This window comes from Monodelphis domestica, chromosome 4 (genome assembly GCF_027887165.1).
Source record: "Monodelphis domestica isolate mMonDom1 chromosome 4, mMonDom1.pri, whole genome shotgun sequence".
NCBI lineage: Eukaryota > Metazoa > Chordata > Mammalia > Didelphimorphia > Didelphidae > Monodelphis > Monodelphis domestica.
The window spans coordinates 421227816-421249183 of record NC_077230.1 but is presented as its reverse complement, the minus strand read 5'-3'; the positions used below and the strand labels follow the sequence as shown (position 1 = coordinate 421249183).

Here is a 21368-nt window from a genome sequence, read left to right as displayed (position 1 = left end):
CTCTCAATCCACTGAGCCACCTAGCTGCCCCCTAGGATTCACTTTAAGAGAAATACTTTCTTCTACTCAAAAGGAAGCAGCCAAACCTGCCCCCCATTCTCTGCCCCCCTTCCCCCCAAACCTTCACCTTTTGTCTTAGTAATAACTCTGATAAGAAAGCCAAGGGCTAGGCAAACAGGGTTAACCAACTTGCCCAGGGTCACATAGCTAGGCAGTGTCTGAGATGTTATTTGTTTGAACCCAGGTCCTTCCTACTCCCATTCCCTTTTGATTAAATCTGTACTAGAAACTCCATTGATTCTCTAGGAGTGTGACCCGTAGAAATGGGAGTGACTTGGTTGCTCATTTTTTAAAATCGATATTTCTCAGCTTTAATAACACCTTTACAGAAATTTACCATATATTAGATTATAAAGAACCTATTAGCAAAAATAAGAGAAAAATCTTTAACATCATTTATAGACCACAACACTATAAAACTTTCATCTTTTGTGTGTGTTTTATTGATATGTTGATGGTCATAAAACAGTTGACAATGGTGTAGTGCTTATAAATATGTAAGTCTCTAGGTGGAATAATGTTTGGAGTGCTGGACGTAGCTTCAGGAAGATCACGAGTTCAAATCATGCCTCAAAGACTTTCTAGCTGTGTCATCTCAGGTCAGCCTCCCAAATTTTCTGTCTTAATTTCCCTAACTTTAAAATGAGGAAGTTCAATTTATGGCTTTCCAAATCCCATTTCTAAACTGGCGCCCAATTCTTGAATGCTAAAGTAGGCAATATTTGACAGTATCTTTTTCTTGTTCGAGATTCCTACAAATGTGACTCAGTTGAAGCTTGGTGGAGCAGTGGAAACAGGACTGGGTCTGGAGTCAGGAAAACGAGTACAAATCCTGCCTCAGATACTTCTAGTTGTTTGACCCTGGGCAAGTCATTTAACCCATGCTTGCCTCAATTTCCTCAGCTGCAAAATGAGAATGATAATAACACCTGCCTCCTTGAAAGTGCTTTATAAATGCTTATTCCCTTCTCCCTCCTTTCACTATCAGCCTCCCCTCCCCTATTGTCTCGAGGCAGAGAGTTAAGTAGAAGTACATATTGTTGAGTCTTCAACCTGCCCTCAAATCTGACTGTACACCAAATGATTCATGCCGAAGACAAGCCTTGAAATGAAATGAACCTTGGACAGTCTTCTCTCAGAGCTCAAACTGACACCAGAATATTCATAATACAAAGAAGCCTTATAAATGTGTTGAATGTGGAAAGGCCTTGTCCTTGCCCCTGGAGACAGCTGACATTGCCTTCTCTGTGGTGCCCAATTTCTGGTTTAGAGAGATTGAAGAAGTTGTGGGAAGCAGAAAATATTTAATCCTCCATTTTGTTGCTCATGTTGCCCAGGAATGTATCTTATCTAGAATTAGGTTGGTCTTTTGAGTGCACTTTTCCCACATTCTTTACATCTATACGGTTTCTCTCTAGAATATGCCCTCTGATACGTGAACAGTTGGAACTTTCAATTGAATGCTTACCCATTTCTTATGACTTGTACAACACTTCTCTGTAGTACGAGTCCTCCAGTGCTTAACATGTCATGAGCTCTGCATGAAGGCTTTCCCACATTCCTGACATGAATATATAATAATCTATTTTACTCATAACTTCCATTTTGAATATGACTTGAATTGAGAGTGAAACCTTGCCCTATACTGTAGTAAGCAAAGAAAGACTGCCTGTTGGTTGACAGAGACATGTGACAAGGAATCACATGAGAGCTTGGGTCAGAATTCCAAGGGGGTGAGGGGTCCCAACTGAAAAGAGTCTTCTTGCTGAAGATTTGGTAGTGTCTGTATTTTTCACCTATCTATAAGATATCTGGCCCTTGTGAGACACCAGCTTGAGGAGAGAGACTGCTGGTAGCTAGAGTGAAGAGCAAGAAAAGAACCATCAGTCTCTACTGGGACCGGATTTGGACTTTACCTCTGGGATCTTGGCCCATATCTGGACTCTGTGAGGTTCTGTTTGGGGGGGAATTTAACTTATTTACCGTAGGAAGTTAGCCAATAGGATAGTTATTAAGGGGAACTAGTTTTGGAGATAAGATTAAGAAATTTTCCTTCTCCTTGTTACCCTCATTCCTATCCCATTTCCCCGTTAATAAACTCAAAATATTTAGATGTTTATCTCTTGTTTCTTAGACATCCCTTAATATCCTATTGGCTAACTTCCTACGGTAAATAAGTTACATTCCCCCCAAACAGAACCTCACAAACAGAGTCCAGATATGGGCCAAGATCCCGGAGGTAAAGTCCAAATCCGGTCCCAGTAGAGACTGATGGTTCTTTTCTTGATCTTCACTCTAGCTACCAGCAGTCTCTCTCCTCAAGCTGGTGTCTCACAAGGGCCAGATATCTTGGAGATAGGTGAAAAATACAGATACTACCAAATCTTCAGCAAGAAGACTTTTCAGTTGGGATCCCCCCCTTGGAATTCTGACCCTGGCTCTCATGTGATTCTGTATCACATGTCTCTGACAACCAACAGGCAATCTTTCTTTGCTTACTACAATACTCACTATATTTATAAGGCTTTCCAAAAATATGGATTTTTCTGATATGTAATAATTTTTGAGCATTTATTCACACGTGTGTGTGTTTATATATGTTTCCATTTTGAATCTCCTATGTTGATTCATTTCTCTCACCCCACATTCCTGTTTTACCTGCAAACTCATTCTCTGACTCTTTACTTTTACCACATTCCAAGTAACAAAATTCCGACTCTTTTTGTCTTTTATTTTTGATTTAGACTCCATTGGATGATGCATCTGGAATATTCTTTTGTAGAGTTGAATGCATGATCTCAGTCCTAGCCTGAAAGTCATTAACAGAAAATATGAACATCTTCTATTTTATGAGCTTTGAGTAAATAAACTAGAGAGGAGCAAGGTCATTATCTTTTAAAAATATTATTTTTTCTCAATTACAGGAAAAAATAATTTTTAACCTTTATTTTAAAAAATTGAGCCAAATTCTTTCCTCCTCTTCCTTCCTCCTTTCCCTCCTCCCTAAGATGGCAAACAATCTGAATTAAATTTTACACGTGTAATAGTGTAAAACATCTTGCTATATTGGTAATTCTGTGAAAGAACTCAAATGAATGAAAGAAAAGTAAGTAAATAAAGTGAAATATAGTATGTCTTAGTCTATATTCACACTTTGTCAGTTCTTTCTCTGGAGGCAGATGATAGTTTTCATCCTGAGTCCTTGAAGATCTTCTTAGATCACTATTTCCAAGAATATCTAAGTCATTCACAGTTGATCATCTTACAGTATTACTGTTACTGTGTACAACGTTCTGGTTCTGTTCACTTCACCTTGCATCAGTTCATGTAGATCTTTCCAGGTTTTTCTTAAATCATCCTTTTCATCATTTCTTAAAGCATGGTATTATCTCATTACAACCTCAACTTGTTCAGCCATTCCCCAATTAATGGATATCCCTTCAGTTTCTAATCCTTTGCCACCACAAAAGCTGCTAAAAATATTTTTGTACCCATAGATCCTTTTCCCCTATAGGATACAGACCTAGTAGTGTATATTGCTGGATCAAAGGGTATGCATAGTTTAAAACCCTTTGGGCAAAGTTCCAAATAGTTCTCTAGAGTGGTTAGATAGTTCACAACTCCAATAACTGCATTTATGTGCTAGGTCTTGAGTAGTCAGATATGGCCCGACTGAACATAGTAGTCAAGGCTACTTGGGAATACTGGAATATAAAGTGGTGTTTAAAACAAGATCAGAAGTTTGTTCCTCTGACATTTGGCTCATGACTGGTAGAGAGACTAGAATACCTCTGTTCCCCCTTTCCCCCCTCCCCACTTTTTAAGTCACTGGAATGTGTCAAATCATTCTGGAAGAGAAGAATAAGTCATTGAAGCATTTTTTAAGCGTAGAAGGGAATAGAAAAAAGTCCTGATGGAAATACAGCCAAGCTGGCTAGTTTTGATGGGTACATATGAATTCAGTAACAAAACAAGTTCCCCAGATCTCTGAATAGTGCTCAAAATAACCATATTTATCAGGTCTCATTTCCCAGCTGGTTAATGTTTGTATAACATTGGCTACCTAACCCACTGCTGCCTGAAAGGCAAGCAAGGAAGGCTAAATTTCATGTCTCTCTCAAAGACCCCTCCAGCACCCTTGAAAGGGTTTGGGTTATTGAGACTCTGCCATTGGCTCCAGTCCCCACTGATGACATTTCCCAAAGTGCTGCAAGTGGTCCCCCTTTACCTCTTATTGTTTCACCACTAATCATTAGATTCACTTACAAAGAAATACTCACTTGAACAAGGAGCAATGACATATGTAAATCTACTTCTTCCACATGTAGGAGGCATGATCCCCCTCTCTCCATTACCATCTTAGTCCCTACGAAGGGGAAGGGGATTAAATTCATAATTTAGCTCAGTTCCTATAAACCACAATCTGAGTTCTAAGTCTAAAACCTGTCTCTCGCTCCAAGTCCCAGGTACTCTGACTTCTCAACTTTCTTGCCAGGCTGGATGGCTGCCTCACTCTGCCTACAATCAACACTGTAAGGCCAACATTGCTCAGACTCTGGAGTCTCTGGCCATAACTTCTAGCTCCTGGAACTCAGAAAAATAATACCACAGAACTAGCAGGCCCGTTCCTTGGAGCAGGAGTTAAAGAGAGAGCAGGGGAAAGAATGGCCTTCCTAGGAATTCTCATTAGTTTAGTTGATGGGGCCTGAGCTTGGAACTGACACCGAGTATAGCCAAAACCAACCAAAGGAAGCTCCTTCTAGCTTTGTGGGGCCTTAGAGGTCATCTAGTTTGAGTTGTTCCTAATTAATAAAGAAGTAATGCTGAGAGACTGCAGTGAAGTACGCCAAGGATATGAAGTTGGGAGTAAAGCTAAGATTCATAGATTAATGGCCCTTAGGAATCATCTATTCACACCCTTTCATTTCACCAATGGGGAAAGCTGGTGCCTGGGAAGGGGAAAGGAATCCCCCTCCCCTTAGTCCCATAGGAAGTAAGTTGCAGAGCTATCATTCTTTATCTGGGTCTTGACCCCCAAATCACAGGCTCTTTCCAGTGGACTATTCTTGGCTTCCAGTAAAGCAGAAATCATAGCTTTGATTTAAGCAAGAGAGCTTTGCCATCCTGTACACTAAAATTGAATTAAGCAAGAGGCTCTAGGGTATTATGAGTTAGAAACTGGTCACCGAGATTGAAAGAGGGAAAGAACCTACAGTAGCCATCTATGTATACCTGCATCTGAACAAGAGTCCCCTCAAATGGCCATACGACCATACAGTCTCTAACTGAAGAGCACTGATCCACCCTCCCCCATGACCCTGTCTTCTTCTAGGAAGGCTCTCATTGTGATAGAATTTATTCCTGACACACAACCTTCCTTTATCCCTGGCAATCTGCTCCCTTCAACCTTTTGCTCCTAGTTCTGCCAAGCAGAATCTGATTCAGTGAATCTAAGAACCTCAGAGCTGGAGGAGACTTCAAGGTCATACTAGGAATCCTCACCTGGCAGGTGGTCATGATCCCACCAGCTCTTAATGCCCAGATGCCACACTACATTGGAGCACAGTAGAGCAGAAAGAATCTCTTAGAGTTGGACAGGAGAGAAATCTTCTTTTATCAGAAATGGGTGCTTAGGGAGATGGAGGACTCTAGGGACTGTTGGGCTGAGCAGTTCTCCCTGGGAATTGTACCTATGAGGAGAGAGTTCAAAGGGGGCATAAAAATCCAGTTTTTATTTCTGACATGAGTGACTCCTTCATAGAAATCATCTGCATTCCAACAAAGGTCTTGGATCTTGGCATGCTTCTTCCACCTGAATCAATCAAGAAGACTTTTTTAAGCTGTCACTAAGGTTCTCTTCTGACCTGGACTAAAACAGTAGACCTGCTAACTGGTCTCCCTGAATCTAGGCTCTGCCTTCTCATATTTCCCTTCTGTAGAGCTTCCAAATTCATAGCTGACCATATCAGTCTCCTTCTCAAGAGCATCCATGGGCTGCCCTTGCCATTTAGGATCAGTAAACAAAGCCACTTTTGATTTGATCATTGTGTTTATAAGGTCGGTGACGAGCTCACAACCATGATGTGTTAAGTCAGATTTCACTCTTGCCAGGCAATATGGTCAAAAAGAAAATGTCAAAAGGTAAACTAAATTTATTCATCATCTCAATAAATGGGAACTTCTGAGTAGAACAAGAATAAAAACATTATTTAATGTATATATGCATAACTAAACTACATCAGAGGAGGTTGGTTTTTCTCTCCATTATGAATCCTCTGCTATGTGTATGTGTGAGAGAAGAGACAAAAGAGGGTTCAGACTTGCTTTACATTTCTCTGTATTTTCTCAGGTATGAACACTCCAGCTCTTCCTTTTACTGACAAGTAGGCTCAGATCCCATCTAGATGTATGTGTAGGATCTGGTGAGAATTGGTGCCTAAAAGGACCTAATTTTCCTGCTTGGCAAGACCTTCAGGCTCTGATGTACTGCCAGAAAACTCTGACTCACCTCTGCACTTTGACCCTCAGAACCACGTCCCCATTCTTCATGGATGGGTACCTTTTGGAGTGGACAACCAGACACTTGCTTAGTAGGGCAAATGGGCTGAAGCCTGTGACATGGAAATCACTTTAAAAGACTGATATATATTAATTTAAGGTCGCCAACAAATTCAGCTATGTAATTCCTAAATGAAAACTCAAGTCAGCAGTCAACCTTTTGGAGTTTTTAATTACAAACAGGAGGAAAAAAGGTATTAGAGAGAGAGAGAGAGAGAGAGAGAGAGAGAGAGAGAGAGAGAGAGAGAGAGAGAGAGAGAAAGGGGAAAGAAGGGAATAGGACTTAAATACCCCCTCTCCTTAGGCTGGGCCAAAGGCCCAAGCCCTTAGATAGCTGAGGCAAAGAAAAGAGATCAGTCTCTATCACTCATGTGACCAAAATGGAGAAACAGTCTCAGGGGTCTCCACCTCCAGACTCCTTCAGAGCAAAACCTCTCAGAGCAAAACCTCTCAGAGCAAAAAACTCTCCTCCCTCTGTCCTCAGACCCCACTATCTTTAAGGAAACCATCTAAGTTCCCTCCCCTCAGTTCTCACATCTACCAATCACTGTCGATGTCTCCCCTGTGCCAATGGTGGCTCTAGTTTAACCCAGGACCGCCCAGAGGTCTGTGGCTTTGCACATGTCTGTTGAAGGTCATATTCTCAAATAATTAAATCTTGATCTTTGCTGCAGCCCTTCCTAAATCCTGTTACTCTAAGTAGGATGGAGATTGTATTTTCTAAGACCTGGTTCTGTCATTCCAAGTATCTCTATTGTATCAGTTCTAAAATCAATCATGACTCAAAGAACTTCCTGTTCTATGCTTAAGCATAGGTCAAAGCCCTTTCCATTGTTTAGCAAAAGGTTTCTGTCCTAAAGTAGTCTTAGGTAGGGAGGAGAAGGATCCTCCCATGCCAAGGGGTTTCACATTCCAATAGAGTTCTTACTATCAGTAGGAAATTTTTTCCAGTATGAAATTTCCCAATGGGGAAATTTCCAACATTCATAAGTAAGAAATTTTAAGGTTTACAAGCCTTTCCATCCTCCCTGTAGCTAACTTTTAGCTCTGGCTGAGGTGGGACCTTCTTGGCCCAGAGTATGCACTTACTAAATTTCTCCCATGGTTTCATTTCTAAAGCCTTATAAGATTTGAATCGACACAGAAGGTATTTCCTGTACTCATTATATGTAAAAAGTTTCCTTCTAGGATGAATCAGTTGATGTTGCATAAAGTATGAGGGGAAACTGCATTCTTTTTAGCTCTGAAGTATGATTCCTCTGATAGTTCATTACATGAGAAGGCCTCTTAAACTTCAATCCATATTTAACACATATATATTACATTTACATTTATAAGTTAATTATGATTTTTTAAAAATCTGACAGGGAAGCTGGGTGGATACTGCCTAGCTGTGTGAACCTGGATAAGTAACTTAACCCCCATCACCTAGCTCTTATCACCCTTATGCTTTGGATTACTTGATTCTCAAATGGAAGGTAAGGATTTTTTTAAAAAACATCTGGCGTATTTATAGGGCTTTAAGTTCTGCCAAATATTTACCATCTTTTGGTCAAGATAACAGCCCTGTGATGAAGGTTCATGGGAATGTGATCCCAGTTTTACAGATGAGGAGTTGAGAGAGTTTGATAGAATTTTGAAGAGTCTTGCTTGAAGTGTTGATAGAAAAAAGGCCAGGGGGATTCTAGTGTGGGTTAGAAGTTATCTTGTTCATGGAGGAGTTGTAATTGGGAGGGAATGAAAGTGCCATGAGTCAAACTTGATGGCCTTGGAAGTACAGAGAGATAGAGACATTGTTTCAGGATTGAGGCTGATGAGTCTTTAGGGCTAGGAATAGTATGGCTGGATAGATCTGTCAAAGTGGAGGATTAAACCTGATACCCTAGGCTCTGTGTCTAGTTCCAGCTTCCCTTTTTAGCTTTGTTCTCGAATATTCCCCTTCAGATATGCTATGCCCAGTTAAAAGGGGCTGCCCTTTGTTCCAGGACTTCAGCATTGCACCTCCATCCCTGATGCTTTTGCCTACACTCTCCCCATTGCCTCAAGTGCCCAACGCCTGGGACCCCTTGCTTTTCTTCAATGCCCAACTCTGGTGTCATGGTGTTGGTGTGGGATGCTGGATGCTGAACTTGCTTCAGTTTCCATCTTAGATACTTCCTGGCTGTGTGAGCTGACTGCCCAGTCTTCGTGTTCTCACGGATGAAATGGAGATAATGATATCTGCAGCACTTCTGAGCCCCAGTGATGGGACCATCTGGTATGATAGGACCATGCAGGGTTTTAGATGGAGTAGACTTGCACCTGTTTGCAGGCTATCTGAGAAGGAAGAAGTTTGAGGCAGAAAGCAGATACGATTAAAGGGGCAATCTGTTTGAGATGATGATGATGAAAGTAGGAGGAGGGCGAGAGAGAAATGAATGAATCATTTTTAAAATGAGAAATGGAAAGAGAAGACAATTCAAGTGGAAACACATTTTTGGAAAATTTTATATGTTATATAGTATAGATAATGCCATCTCTATTATCTATTTCCTATTTATCATGAACATGGCTTGCTTTAGATGTATTTGCTTGCATGTTGTCTTCTCATTGGATTGTAAACTCCATGAGGGCAAGGACTGTCTTTTTTCCTTTCTGTTTCCCCAGCACTTAGCACAAAGCTCAGCTTTGTCATAGAGCACACTGAATCATGTTGACAGCGTGATTGATATTGAGTATATCACATACTTACAAGGAAAATGTGTGTTGATTTGATGAATCTTATTTGGGAATTGCAGGTCCTGAAGAGACAGACGCCTTGAACTCCTTCTCTTTGAAAGCAGTAGTGGCCTCATCTCTTCAGTCTTGTGAGTTATTTCTGGAGCACTACTCTAGGCATGAGATGGGGACTTAGGCACAAGGCAGAGAGGACTAGATCTGGGCCCAGAGGGAGGGCAAGGTGTTGGAATGGAAAAGTCTGGCAGCTAAGAGCCTTCTCCAAGAGATGGACACCTAGGAGAGAGCTCAGGAGATCCCAGAGGTGTGACTGTGGCCCCTCCAGCTCTAGGAAGGAGTCAGAATTCAGAAAGCTCCAGCTCTTTCTAGCCCGTCCAACCATTCTGGAGCAAGAATTAAACATCTGTTGTTTACAGGACTCTGAGAAGTAGAAAATTGCTTAATGAGGTTCTGGCCCCCCTGGAGTCTCCAGGCCTTGTGAGGTCTGGATCCAGCAGATAAACTATAATAAAAAGAAAATTCTCCCTAAAGGTGACTCACCATCACAGCCTAGGCTTCTGGGGTTTCTCCTTTGGGATTCTCAGACTGCTGAATTTCCCCTGTGTGACTGCCTTTCAGGCCTGGGTAGTTCTGGCTAGCAGGCTGAGGTAGTTCAGGCCCTGAATTTCTGCTTTGCTGGTTGAAAGTCCAGACTCTTTCCCCAGGAATTCAGGTAATCCAGTGATATTGGAATTCCTGCTCTGCTATTAGGGAACTCAGCTCAGAGGTGGAGGGGCCACCCACTCCAAAGTTTTCATTTTAATTCAAGAGTGGGTGTGGACTTAAACATTTCTGTTTTGACTCTGAAAAGTTTTCTCCAGAATTTAAACATCCCTCTCTTAGGATAGGGCATTTCTTTTGGTTTCCTTTTAAGCCTTTTAAGGGGTGGTGACTAAAAGTGTGTCTGCAATTTAATTGTTTAACTGGGGGTCAGGAACATAATTAACACTTAAAGGATATTTGTGATAGGACTAATTGCTAGCCTTCCTGCTGCCAGGATTCCTGCCTCCCTTATTCTTCCTGTCCCCCACCATTAACTTCTATCCCAGGCTTTTCACATAATCCAGGGAAAAAATGGTGGTTTAAAAGAAAGAGCTCTGTTAGGCAATTTGTTTAGATATAGATTTCACTGCCTTCTAAGAAAATTTCTTTATAAGTACAACTCTCTGCTGCCCCCAAACCTTAGTCTTCTTCTCAGGTTTTTCACATGTCAGAAAAATGGGAATTTATGGGAGGAAAAAAGCCTTTTTAGAGAAATTGCTAAGGGGCAGCTTTAACATCCTTCACAATTAGAGTTGGCTTCAGTGAGTGACTTCTTCCAGCTGATTTCCTCCAATTTATCTCATATGTATCTTGTTCATTCTTGGTTGTCTTTATAGTCTCCCCATTAGATGGTAAACTCCTTGGGCTTGGCACCTTTTATTATAATTATTATTTCTTACTTGTATCCTCAGCGCTTAGTAACTGTGTCTGGCTCCTCATAGGCCCCAAGGAAAGATTGCTGATTGACTGAGGATCCCATAGTGTCTCAAGGAAGTCTCAGGAAGGAGGGAGTTTCCTTCCCTATTCACCTTCCAGCCAAGGCTGGATGTGCCCCAGTTGAGGATTTCCTTAAGGCCATTCATGAATAGGAATAAGTTGGACTGGACAATCCTAAACTTGAATTTTTGAGCTTAGAAGTTCTATGTTTTTTTATTTGTTAGCTGTCACAGAAAATGTATTTTAACTTAGCAGAAGCAACTTCCATTTTGAATTTACTTCTAATTTGTGACTAAGTAGTTCTTATGTAAATTATGAGATCAGTACTTTGTATAGTTTGATAATTGCAGGTGTGTAGGGCTCATATTTGGTAAACTCCTATTGGCGTGTGTTGACGTGTGGGTGACCCCCAATTCTGGTAAACACCTTGCTAACAATGCTTTGCTTAAGTTTTTCCTTTCATTAGATATTTGATCATCAACAATTAACTAGTAACTTGTAACTATAACTTATAAACACCCTTCCCTAGAACCATATAATCTCATTGGAAGTCCTAGGTCTAAGGTCTGGATGACCATTGGAATGGACTCCTGCATGTCAGTACTCAGACTACCGCATCCCTGTATTCAGCCTAGAGCAGTGCTGATTTACTGACACTGGCCAGAATCCCAGGTTTGACTGAGCAGAGAGAGAACTTTCTCTTGGGTGGCTCAATGAGACACCTTTACCAGGACCTTTCACAGTCAGCCGGGTGGTTTGTTCCTAGAGGGACTGATGTTTGTAATACTGAAGAGATAATTGCATGCTCTGGATAAATAATGTTTGATTGCATGCATTGATATGTACCTATTTTATGAGTGTACAGTAAGCCTATTTAATAATAAATTGGTTTTACACATGTGCCCTGTGTTACAAGTAGTGACAAGATCGGGGTACTCCTAAAAGCATTCTATTAAGGATATAGAGGAAACACCAGGCCTGATCAAGGGCTGACTTCTGATATTTCAGATTCTTTCTTGGCATCAACACCTCTTAGACCAGGGCAAGGTTAACAGCTTTTTTGGCATCTCCTTTCCTCTCCAGAGAACTACTTAATCTTGAATGTATTGTCTCATCACTAGGGAACCCCTGTCTTACCACTCTCAATACCCTGCCTGCATTTCTCTCTGTTCTTGAGTTGGTTTTCTCTGAAAGGAACATCCATAAAGGAAACAAATTCTTCATCTCAGGTGAACATTTTAAAGTATTGAGAAAATACTTTAAAAAGAGAACGTCCAATCAAACCCATCTAGGTAGACGTAGTGAAAAATCATACGTTAGCCTGAGGAAATCTATTCCAGGCTCAGGAAAAACAAGAAATAAAGCAACAACAAAAACTAATATATGAATACATATATTGAGTATAAACTTGCATCTAAAGCAGAAACAAAAAATTAATGTTTAATTATTGGTAGCAAAAGTTTTATGGGCTGTTGTAGTTTAACCCATCCCAAAGACTTGGAATAGGATATTTACTCTGGATTATAGGAAACTTAATCCCAAATTTAATGGAAACTCTTCCTAATATTTCAGCAATTATTTATGAAATTAAAGGAAGTAATGGATCTTGGATCCATGTTATTGACTAAATTGATAAAATATTTGTGATTCCAGTAGCCAAACAAAGTCAGGAGCAATTTGCTGTTAAATGCAAAGTGACACACAGTTTACCTTCTGTAGTTTGCCTTAGGTATATTTTAATGAAGTTTTAGACCAAATAGAGAGTGGTACTTGCCCTACTCAGCATTATATAGATGATACTTTAATTTTAGGTCATGACAAACAAGAGGAAGAGGAAGTGCCTAAAGAATTAATTTTAAAAAATATTTATTATTGAAATTTCTATTTTATTTTAAGATTTTTTTCCCATGATTCCATGATTCCTGTTCTCTCCCTCCTCCTCTTTGGTCATGACTTTTGGGTAGTTTGATAATTTTAAAATTGTCTCTCCTGGATCCGTTTTCCAGGTCAGTTGTTTTTTCAATGAGATCTTTCATATTTTCTTCATTTTTTTCATTCTTTTGATTTTGTTTATTGATGTCTTGTGAAGTCATTAGTTTCTATTTGTCTAATTCTTATTTTTAAAGACTGAATTCTTCCATGAACTTTTGATCCTTTCCATTTGGTCCATTTTTCTTTTCAAGTCATTTAACTTTTTTCGCCTCTTTTTCTAGCAAGTCAATTCTGGCTTTTAAGACGTGATTTCTTCCCGTGATTCATGTGCCTTTTTTTCCAGATGATCTATTTTGCATTTTAAGCTGTTATTTTGTTTTTCCTATTTTTCTTCAACCTGTCTTATTTGACTTGTGAATTCCTTTTTTTTCTGTAGTTTACTCATTTTCTCTCTCTCTTTCGCCTCTTCCCCCCCCCCCCCCCCCAACTAGAAGCTAGTCCCTCTGCTGGTTTACTGGCTGTTGCTCTGCCCTGAGGCTGAATCATCAATCATGTCTTTCCTCTGCTGATATACTGGATTAGGCCAGTTGAGCTAACCTGCCCTGGGGCCAAATCTTCACTGTAGACAGCTGTAGAGGCCAAGGTGCCCAACCAGATTGCCCCCACCACCCACCCACCCCTCTCCTCTCTTAGAGAGCTGTCAGAGTCAGAATCTCAAGTGTGCATCCGACCTCCTTGCAGTTGCAGCCCCAACCTGGGATCCCAAAGTCAGCCCACATCTAATCACAGGTCTCAGTTGGGGGGGGTTCAGCCAGCCCAGTCTTGTTTCTACTCTCCCCTTTAAACTGTGGAAATCAACTCTCTCTGTCTACCTTTCAAGTTGTGTTCAGCAAGAGAACCCTGTGACTCCTTCATGTTGTTGGGTTTGGACTTATGTCTTTTTGAAGTACTTTTTAAAGATTAGTATGGAAGGATAGAGAGGTTTCAGCTTTTGCTGCTCCTAAGCCTCCATCTTGACTCAGCATGAGCAGGCTGCCCCCCTCCAACCTCCCCATTGAATTATTGAAGGACTAACCGGCAACTGCTTGAAAAAAAATGAAGGAAAGGAGTATCATTTGTTCAGTTTTTAGGTCCAGTTTCTTCCTTCAAGGGATTATTATCAGTTCTCTACTCAGTAGTCAAGGAAATCTTAGCCTTGAAACCTCCAAAGGATAAAAAGGGAGCCCAGAGACTAATTCAGTTGTTTAGTTTGGGGAGTAGCCATATTCCATTCTTGAGTATGAAAATTATGTAGAGTTGTCATTTAGCATTGTGGGGATGATAGAAAAATGTAATAGAATGCTTATGACCCAAGTCCAAAATGTATTGATGGAAACACAGGCTACTGATTGGATGCAATAAGGCAATTAAATAACATATTTAGAAATAATAACCAACATTTATATAACTTCTATATCAGGCCCTGGGCAAAGTACAGGTATCCCATCCACGTTGTGGAGGTTAGGGGTGTGGCACCTCCAAGATCTGAAAAATCTGCATAAAAAATTCTGGCTCTCCATACCAGAGAACAAGTCTGATTTTTTTCCCTTTTTCTTTTATGGGGCATCTACAGTAAAAGAAATTATGTATATTTATGGTATCAAAAGATTAAGTATGTTTCTGTGTTGTCTGCTGGCCCTCATGTATAATCTGTGTCTTCCACAAAATTCCCTCCAAATTATCTCATTTCTTATGCTACTCATGGCATATCAAAACTAAGATATAGGATAAGTTGTGATGTGGAAAGGTACCCCCTACATTATAATTATCTCATGTGATCTTGCAATAACCTTGGAAATTAAATAGAATTATTATCTCCATTTTATAATTGAGGAAACTGAGGCAAACAGAGGTTAGGTGACTTGCCATAAAGCTAGTAAATGTCTGAGGCTGAATTTGATCTCAGATCTTCCTTATTCCAGGCCCACCACTCTATGCACTGTTACTGCCACCATTCCCCATAGTTGTAAATACACTTCAATTTATAGCAGGGCCTTTGCTTGACTTGGAAGCTATAGGACAAAACATTACTGAAGAAGTCAATGTTGCGCAATGTGTCTCATCTCATTTCCAACCTCTAATCACAAATTATTTCCATTAGAAACCCATTACCTTCGTTGTATAAGTTTTTGATGAACCTGACCCATTATTCCACATCCCCTTAAGACGGCTTCTATGTAGAGATCCCCAGAGTTGTTTTTCCTATTTTTACAGATACACAAGTGCTATGATTTTAACACTGAGGTTTTTCTGATTCTACTGTAGATGCGTATCTCATCACAGCCATTCCTATGTGTCTCCCTGTAGCTCCCACTTATAGCTGATTTATTCTTCCATGTCCAACTGGTAAACACCTTCTCCTGGGTATGTATTTGTGTTTGTGTATGCCTGTTCCAAGTCTGGAATACAGTTGATAATTATCTTTGTAGGCCATTTGAGTGTTCCTCTAATTTTGCAAATGTGATAAACACTTATTAATGGTGGTAGGAAACTTAGAAATTTTGATTGTCAGTTTCCTTTCATCATTAACTTACATAACTGATCACCGATCAGAATTTAGATATAATTTATAAATTCCTTTATCTAGAACCATAGAAACTCCTTGGAGGTCAAAGCCATCAATCAGTTTCTGATTGGCCACCATATGTGATTCTTGCATCCACTATGCTCAGAGATCCTATCATCCTATATTCCTTCAGGGAGCTCCCAGCCTGGCCTCAGGTTAGATCCTAGTGCAAATTAATTCAACAACAAGAAGAAATCCTACAGTTTTCAAGTCTGCTCTTCTAGTCATCTCCCAGAGGAAGAGGAGAAAGACTTTTGCATCCATCCCAGACTTCTCCCTTCCAGGAGAGAGAAGAGCCATTCCATCTAGTCTCCAGGTCCATTTCCTAATTTAGAGGAAGGAGAATAACACATTTCTTTTGTTCCCAGCAATTGTCCTCTAGCCTGAATTTCCTCAGGCCTTGAGCAACTCTACCTGGAAGCTGGATTCTAAGGACAATAAAAATCAACCTGAAAACTTCCCTACTCATCCCCTCCCCATTCCTGTGATTCTCAAACCTCCACCCCCCTCCTCTCATTCTAACCTGGTCCTGTCTCCCACTGCCTTATTCGTGTTGCCTTTAACCCAACCTCCCCTGATCCCTACCAAGGTTTCCTACTCCAGTGCTACCTACCCCTTTCACTGTGCTCACTGGAATGCTTTCCCCCAATAAACAACATACTTGCTTTCTTCAAAATCTTTTCTTTTCTCACTCCTTCCATCTACCAGCTTTCATTGAGACCTGCCTCCCCTCTGGTGACAGTCTCCCTGGTCAGCCTTTCCAGCACTGACTACACTTTCACTGGTTGAGGTGAGGGAGTTGGAATACTCTTCACTTCCCATGGCCACTTCCATTGTCTTCTTCCACCACCACTTCCTTCTTTGAGGCTCACTTTATCTATGTCTGCCAGAGTCAGAATCTGACTGGATGTTTTCTCCTGACAACAGGATATTCTTCTACTCGTTGAGTTCAGGGCCTGGCTCAGTCTTTCTCTTCTCAGTTCCTACTCTCCTACAAGGGGATATCAAGAGATATTGTTCCTTCATATTCCCTAATATTGCAGGTCCTCAGTTTATTCATTCCCCATGACCTACCCGCCATACCTCTGCCACATACAAAGATGGTTTTGCCATTGATCTTGATAGCACTTGCAAATGTGCATGAACTCTGAAATCCCTTCTTTTTTTTAAAATTAAAACTTTTATTTTTAAATATTTTTCCATGGTTACCTTATTAATTTTCTTTCCCTCTCCTCTTCCCTCTCTCCCAGAGCTGACAAGCCATTCTACTGGGCTATACAAGTTTTGCCACTTGATACCTATTTCCATATTATTCATTTTTGTAATAATCTTTTAAAACCCAAACCCCAAGTCCTATACCCATATAAACAAGTGATAAATCATACCTTTTTATTCTGCGTTTCTACTTCCACAGTTCTTTCCCTCGATGTGAATAGCATTCTTTCTCATAAGTCCCTTAGGATTGTCCTGGATCATTGCATTGCTATTAGTAGCAAAGTCTATTAAATTTGATCATCCTGCAATGTTTCAGTTACTGTGTACTATGTTCTCCTGGTTCTGCTTATTTCACTCTGCACCAATTCATGTAGGTCATTCCAATTCTTATAGAAATCCATTGAGTCATCATTCCTTACAGTACAATAATATTCTATCACCATCATAGACCACAATTTATTCAGCTGTTCCCCAGTCGAGGGACATCCCCTCATTTTGATTGGACTGATGATGATAGGGATCAGAGGTATAATTTCCCCATATTTGAAGGTAAGCAGTTTACTCTTGTTTAGTCCTTTATCATTATTCATTCAGTTTTTACCTTTTTATGCTTCCCTTTTTTCTTTAATATATTAGTTATTACTAGTGTTTAAAAATTTTTTTTTGAGTTCCAAATTTTCTCACTCTCTACCATTCCTCAACATTGAGAAGATGTGATATCAGTCATACACATGAAATCATGTAGAACATATTTCCATATTAGCCATATCCCAAAAAAGCAAGAACATTGAACAATTATCCTTCAGTTTGTACTTAGAGCTCATCAATTCTTTCTCTGAAGGGGAAGAAGATTTGTTCTTCATGAATCCTTTATAATTGTCTTGAATTATTGCATTGATCAGAAAAACTGAGTCTTGCAGTGGATTATGATTACAATATTGCTGTTACTGTGTGCTGTTCCCCTGGTTGTATTTACTTCACTTTGCATCAGTTCATAGAGATCTTCCTGTATTTTTCTGTTTCTCCTTTGTTATTTCTTATAATACAATAGTAAACAATCAGAGTCATATGCCACATTTTGTGCAGCTTATTCCTCAATAATAGGCAACCCTTCACTTTCTAATTCTTTGCCTCCACAAAAAGAATTGCTAACTGTTTTGTTGTTGGTTTTCTTTTCATGGCTTTTGGGTAGTCCAATAATTCTTAAATTATCTTCCTCAATCTTTTTTTCTAGGTCAGTTGTTTTTCTGATAAGAGATTTCACATTTTCTTTCCTTTTTTTAGGAAATTTCACATTCTCGTGACTTCATTCTTTTGGCTTTGCTTTTTTGTTTGTTTGTTTCTTGATGTCTCATAGAGTCATTAGTTTCCACTTGCCTAATTCTAATTTTTAAGGAATTATTTTCCTTAGCGAGCTTTTGTACCTTTTTTTCCATTTGAGCAATTTTATTTTTAAAAGAGTTCTTTTTTTCAGTAAATTCTTGTGTCTTCTCTTAACATTAGGCCAATTCTGCTTTTTTAAAGTGTTATTTTCTTTGGTATTTTTTGTGCCTCTTGTAACAAGTTATTAATTCTCTTTTCTTGTATCATTCTCACTCCCCCCCCCCCTTCTACCACTCTTTTAAATTTTATAATAACACTTTCTGCCTTAGTAACAATTCTAATATGGAAGAGTTGCGAGGGCTAGGCAGCTTGGGGATAAGTGACTTCCCTAGGGTCACATAGCCAGGAAGTGTCTGAGGTCAGATTTGAGCCCAGGACCTCCAAAAGCTAGGCCTGCCTATCTACTGTTCTACCTAGCTGTCCCCTCTACTACTCTTCTCTCTGTTGTTAACTTTTCTAGAAATTCTTATTGAGTTTGTGACCAGTTAGCCCTTTTTTTTCTCTTTGAGGCTTTGCTTGTAGCTATTTTCACAATGATCTTCTTCCAAGATTGTATCTTCCTTGCCATCATTGTAGCTTTTTACAGTCAAGGGTTGTTGTTGTTGTTTGCTCATTTTTTCAGTCCATTTCTTGACTGAACTTTAGGTCAAAGTTTGGCTCTGCTTACCTGGGGGTGAGGAGGCACTGTCCCAAGCTTCACAGTTTTTCATGTTGTTGTTTCCAGAGCTAGTTCTGTGAATCTGCAATTTTGGTGCTTCCAGGGTGGTATGATCAGGAGAGAGATGTGGTCACTGCTCTCCTTGTCTGTATTCTGGTCCTTACTCAAGAAGGGTCCATGTTCCCTTGCAACCACAAGCACTAGTATCTGCCTGGGAACTGCCACCAAGGCCCCTGCTCACCTGTGACTGACCGCAAGTGCTCCTTGGTTGGAGTCATGGAGGATAGAGTAGGATGTGATATCAGGGGAACATGAGATGGAGAGAAGAGGAAAGGCATGAAGAATGATCTCTTTTCTGTCTATAAAATAGATCATATACTCAATCCAATGGATAGGACAAGAAGAAACCTGAGGAACTTGAGAAACAAAGAAGGAGGTTTGGAATAGCTGTTGTACTGAGCAGAATAGAGAATCTAGGAGATAAGATAACCTAAATACATAGTTTACTCAGGCAGCATGGTCATGTGACATCTTCTAACTGTTTGGCAGCAAAGGAGGCTGAGGGACACCATGATCCAGGATTGCGGTTTGGGGGTGGGATGATGTCAATAAGAAGCATGTTGCTGAAGTGATCTCATTCATGGAGGGAAGGAAGGGGAGAGTTTGTGTAGGTAGATCAAGGCTTGGAAAGTCCTAAAAAGCAGAGGGAATGGAAATCAGGATTAAGCATGATGAATAGGCCTACGAATGGCGAGGAAGAGGAAGAAATGGAAGCACAAAAGCTTAAACTTGACATCAGAGGCCTTTGACAAACTCTCCAGCTTCTCATTTCAACCTTATTTTATAATAGTCTCTTCCCACATGCTTTATTGCAAAAGTAGAAACCCAGCAACCAAGATAATTTTTAGGGCACAATTTATGTCTCTAAATGTTTATACTAGTAAAAGAAGGAGCAGATCAAAGAATTGGCCATACAGTAAAAAAGAAAGAAAGAAAGAAAGAAACCCTAGAAATACAGCAAATTAAAAACCTCTAATTAAATACCAAAATAGAAATCCTGAAAGTCAAAGGCAAGATTATTAACAAAATTGAAAGTTTTAAAAAAATCATTGAACTAATAACAAGTAAAACCAGGAGCTGGTTCTTTGAGGAGTGTGACAAGGAAATCACTTTAAAAGACTGATATATATTAATTTAAGGTCACCAAGGAATTCAGCTATGTAATTCCTAAATGAAAACTCAAGTCAGCCGGCAACCTGTTATAGAGTTTAATTACAAACAGGAGGAAGAAGGGAATTAGAGATATAGAGAGAGAGGGAGAGAGAGAGAGAAAGAAAGGGAAGAGAAGGGAATAGGGCTTAAATACCCCTTCTGTCTAGGCTGGGCCAAAAGGCCCAAGCCCTTAGATAGCTGAGGCAAAGAAAAGAGATCAGTCCCTATCACTCACGTGACCAAAATGGAGAAACAGTCTCAGGGGCCTCCACCTCCAGCTTCCTTCAGAGCAAACTCCTCCAAGCACCACCTCTCAGGAGAAAATCAGTGAAACAAACAAATTGACTAATCTGACTTGGAAAAAAGAAGGCAAACCACGTTATTAGTCTCAAAAATGAAAATGTTGAATTAACAAGCAATAAAGAGAAAATAAAAACAATTATTAGGAGCTGTTTTTCTCAGTTATATGACAATAAACTGACACTCTAAATGAGATGGATAAAATGTTTAATTCTCCAGGTTAGAAAATTTAAGTAACTATCACCAGAGGGAAAAGTTGTGACTAGATGAACTTATAAGCGAATTCTACCAAATAATTAAAAAACAATTAATTTTAGTTTCACCTCAACTCCTTAAGAAACAGGTAAAAAATGGAGTCCTACCAAATAAAATGATACGAAAAGCAGAACTCAGCACCCAGTGGATTATGAATGAGAGACATTGGTCCTTGCCAACTTGAACAGAAAACAGCTGAGAGTTAGTTTTTCTGAAGGCACCTTCACATCTTTATAAAAGTCTTTAACCTTTTGTCCTGCAGAGGTATATGCCACCCTTTGCTCTTTGTTGAAAGAGAGAGGAAAGGGTTGGCCCAAGATCCCACAGAGGTTCACTGGGTTCAAAAGTCAGGCCTCTGAACTCTGAGGAATAGTCTATATGGTTATATATGACCAGGGGATAGAATCATTGTCCATTCCCTTACCCACAGCTAGGCCCCAAGGCTTCTCCTGTTCCAAGAAGGCATTGGTGATAGAGGATCCTTATTCTAAATTGCTGTTAATAAACTATATCAAGCAGAGGTTAATAAACGATAAGCTCTTAATTAAATCCCAGCATTTGTTCTCTTCCTCTGTCTCAGGATCTTCTGGAGCGCATTATGGGAGTGAGGATGTTCATAGCTGTTCATGACAGGGGTCCTAGGTGAGCTGTGGAGTACAGGCCAGCACCAGGACTGGACAGGGCCATTCCCCCAGCACTGCCTCTTCTGGGAGCTGTAGGCCAGGGTCCAACAGAGGCTCAGGAGACCTTGTGTAGAGGGCAATGACAAAGACTATTAGCTTCCGCAGCTCAAGAAACAAGTCAAAGTACCTTTATTTTGGGCCAGATCTCATTTCTGAGGGGAGTCAGGGCAGAGATTAAATCTGGCCCGAGGGTCTGGCTGCATTGTCACATTTATGGAGACTTTACTGGGGGGCCAGTCTCCCTGGGCCTGCAGAAAGCCTCCCAGCCCCCACT

General features: G+C 40.1%; 2 protein-coding genes across 2 annotated transcripts in view; both read left to right on the top strand.

Moving 5' to 3' along the window:
* The window catches only part of LOC100010077 (zinc finger protein 665-like), a 131891-nt gene that overhangs the window by 8522 nt on the left and 102001 nt on the right, over positions 1–21368 (top strand). The window contains exon 2 of the mRNA XM_056796286.1: positions 9396–9464. The gene's annotated coding sequence lies outside the window, so the exon portion shown is untranslated. The remainder of the gene's footprint in view (positions 1–9395; positions 9465–21368) is intronic.
* Positions 13273–21368, top strand: part of LOC100618583 (zinc finger protein 665-like) — a 32378-nt gene continuing 24282 nt past the window's right edge. Inside the window, exon 1 of the mRNA XM_056796283.1 lies at positions 13273–21053. Within this exon, the coding sequence (XP_056652261.1) occupies positions 21038–21053 (16 nt within the window). The 5' untranslated portion in view covers positions 13273–21037. The remainder of the gene's footprint in view (positions 21054–21368) is intronic.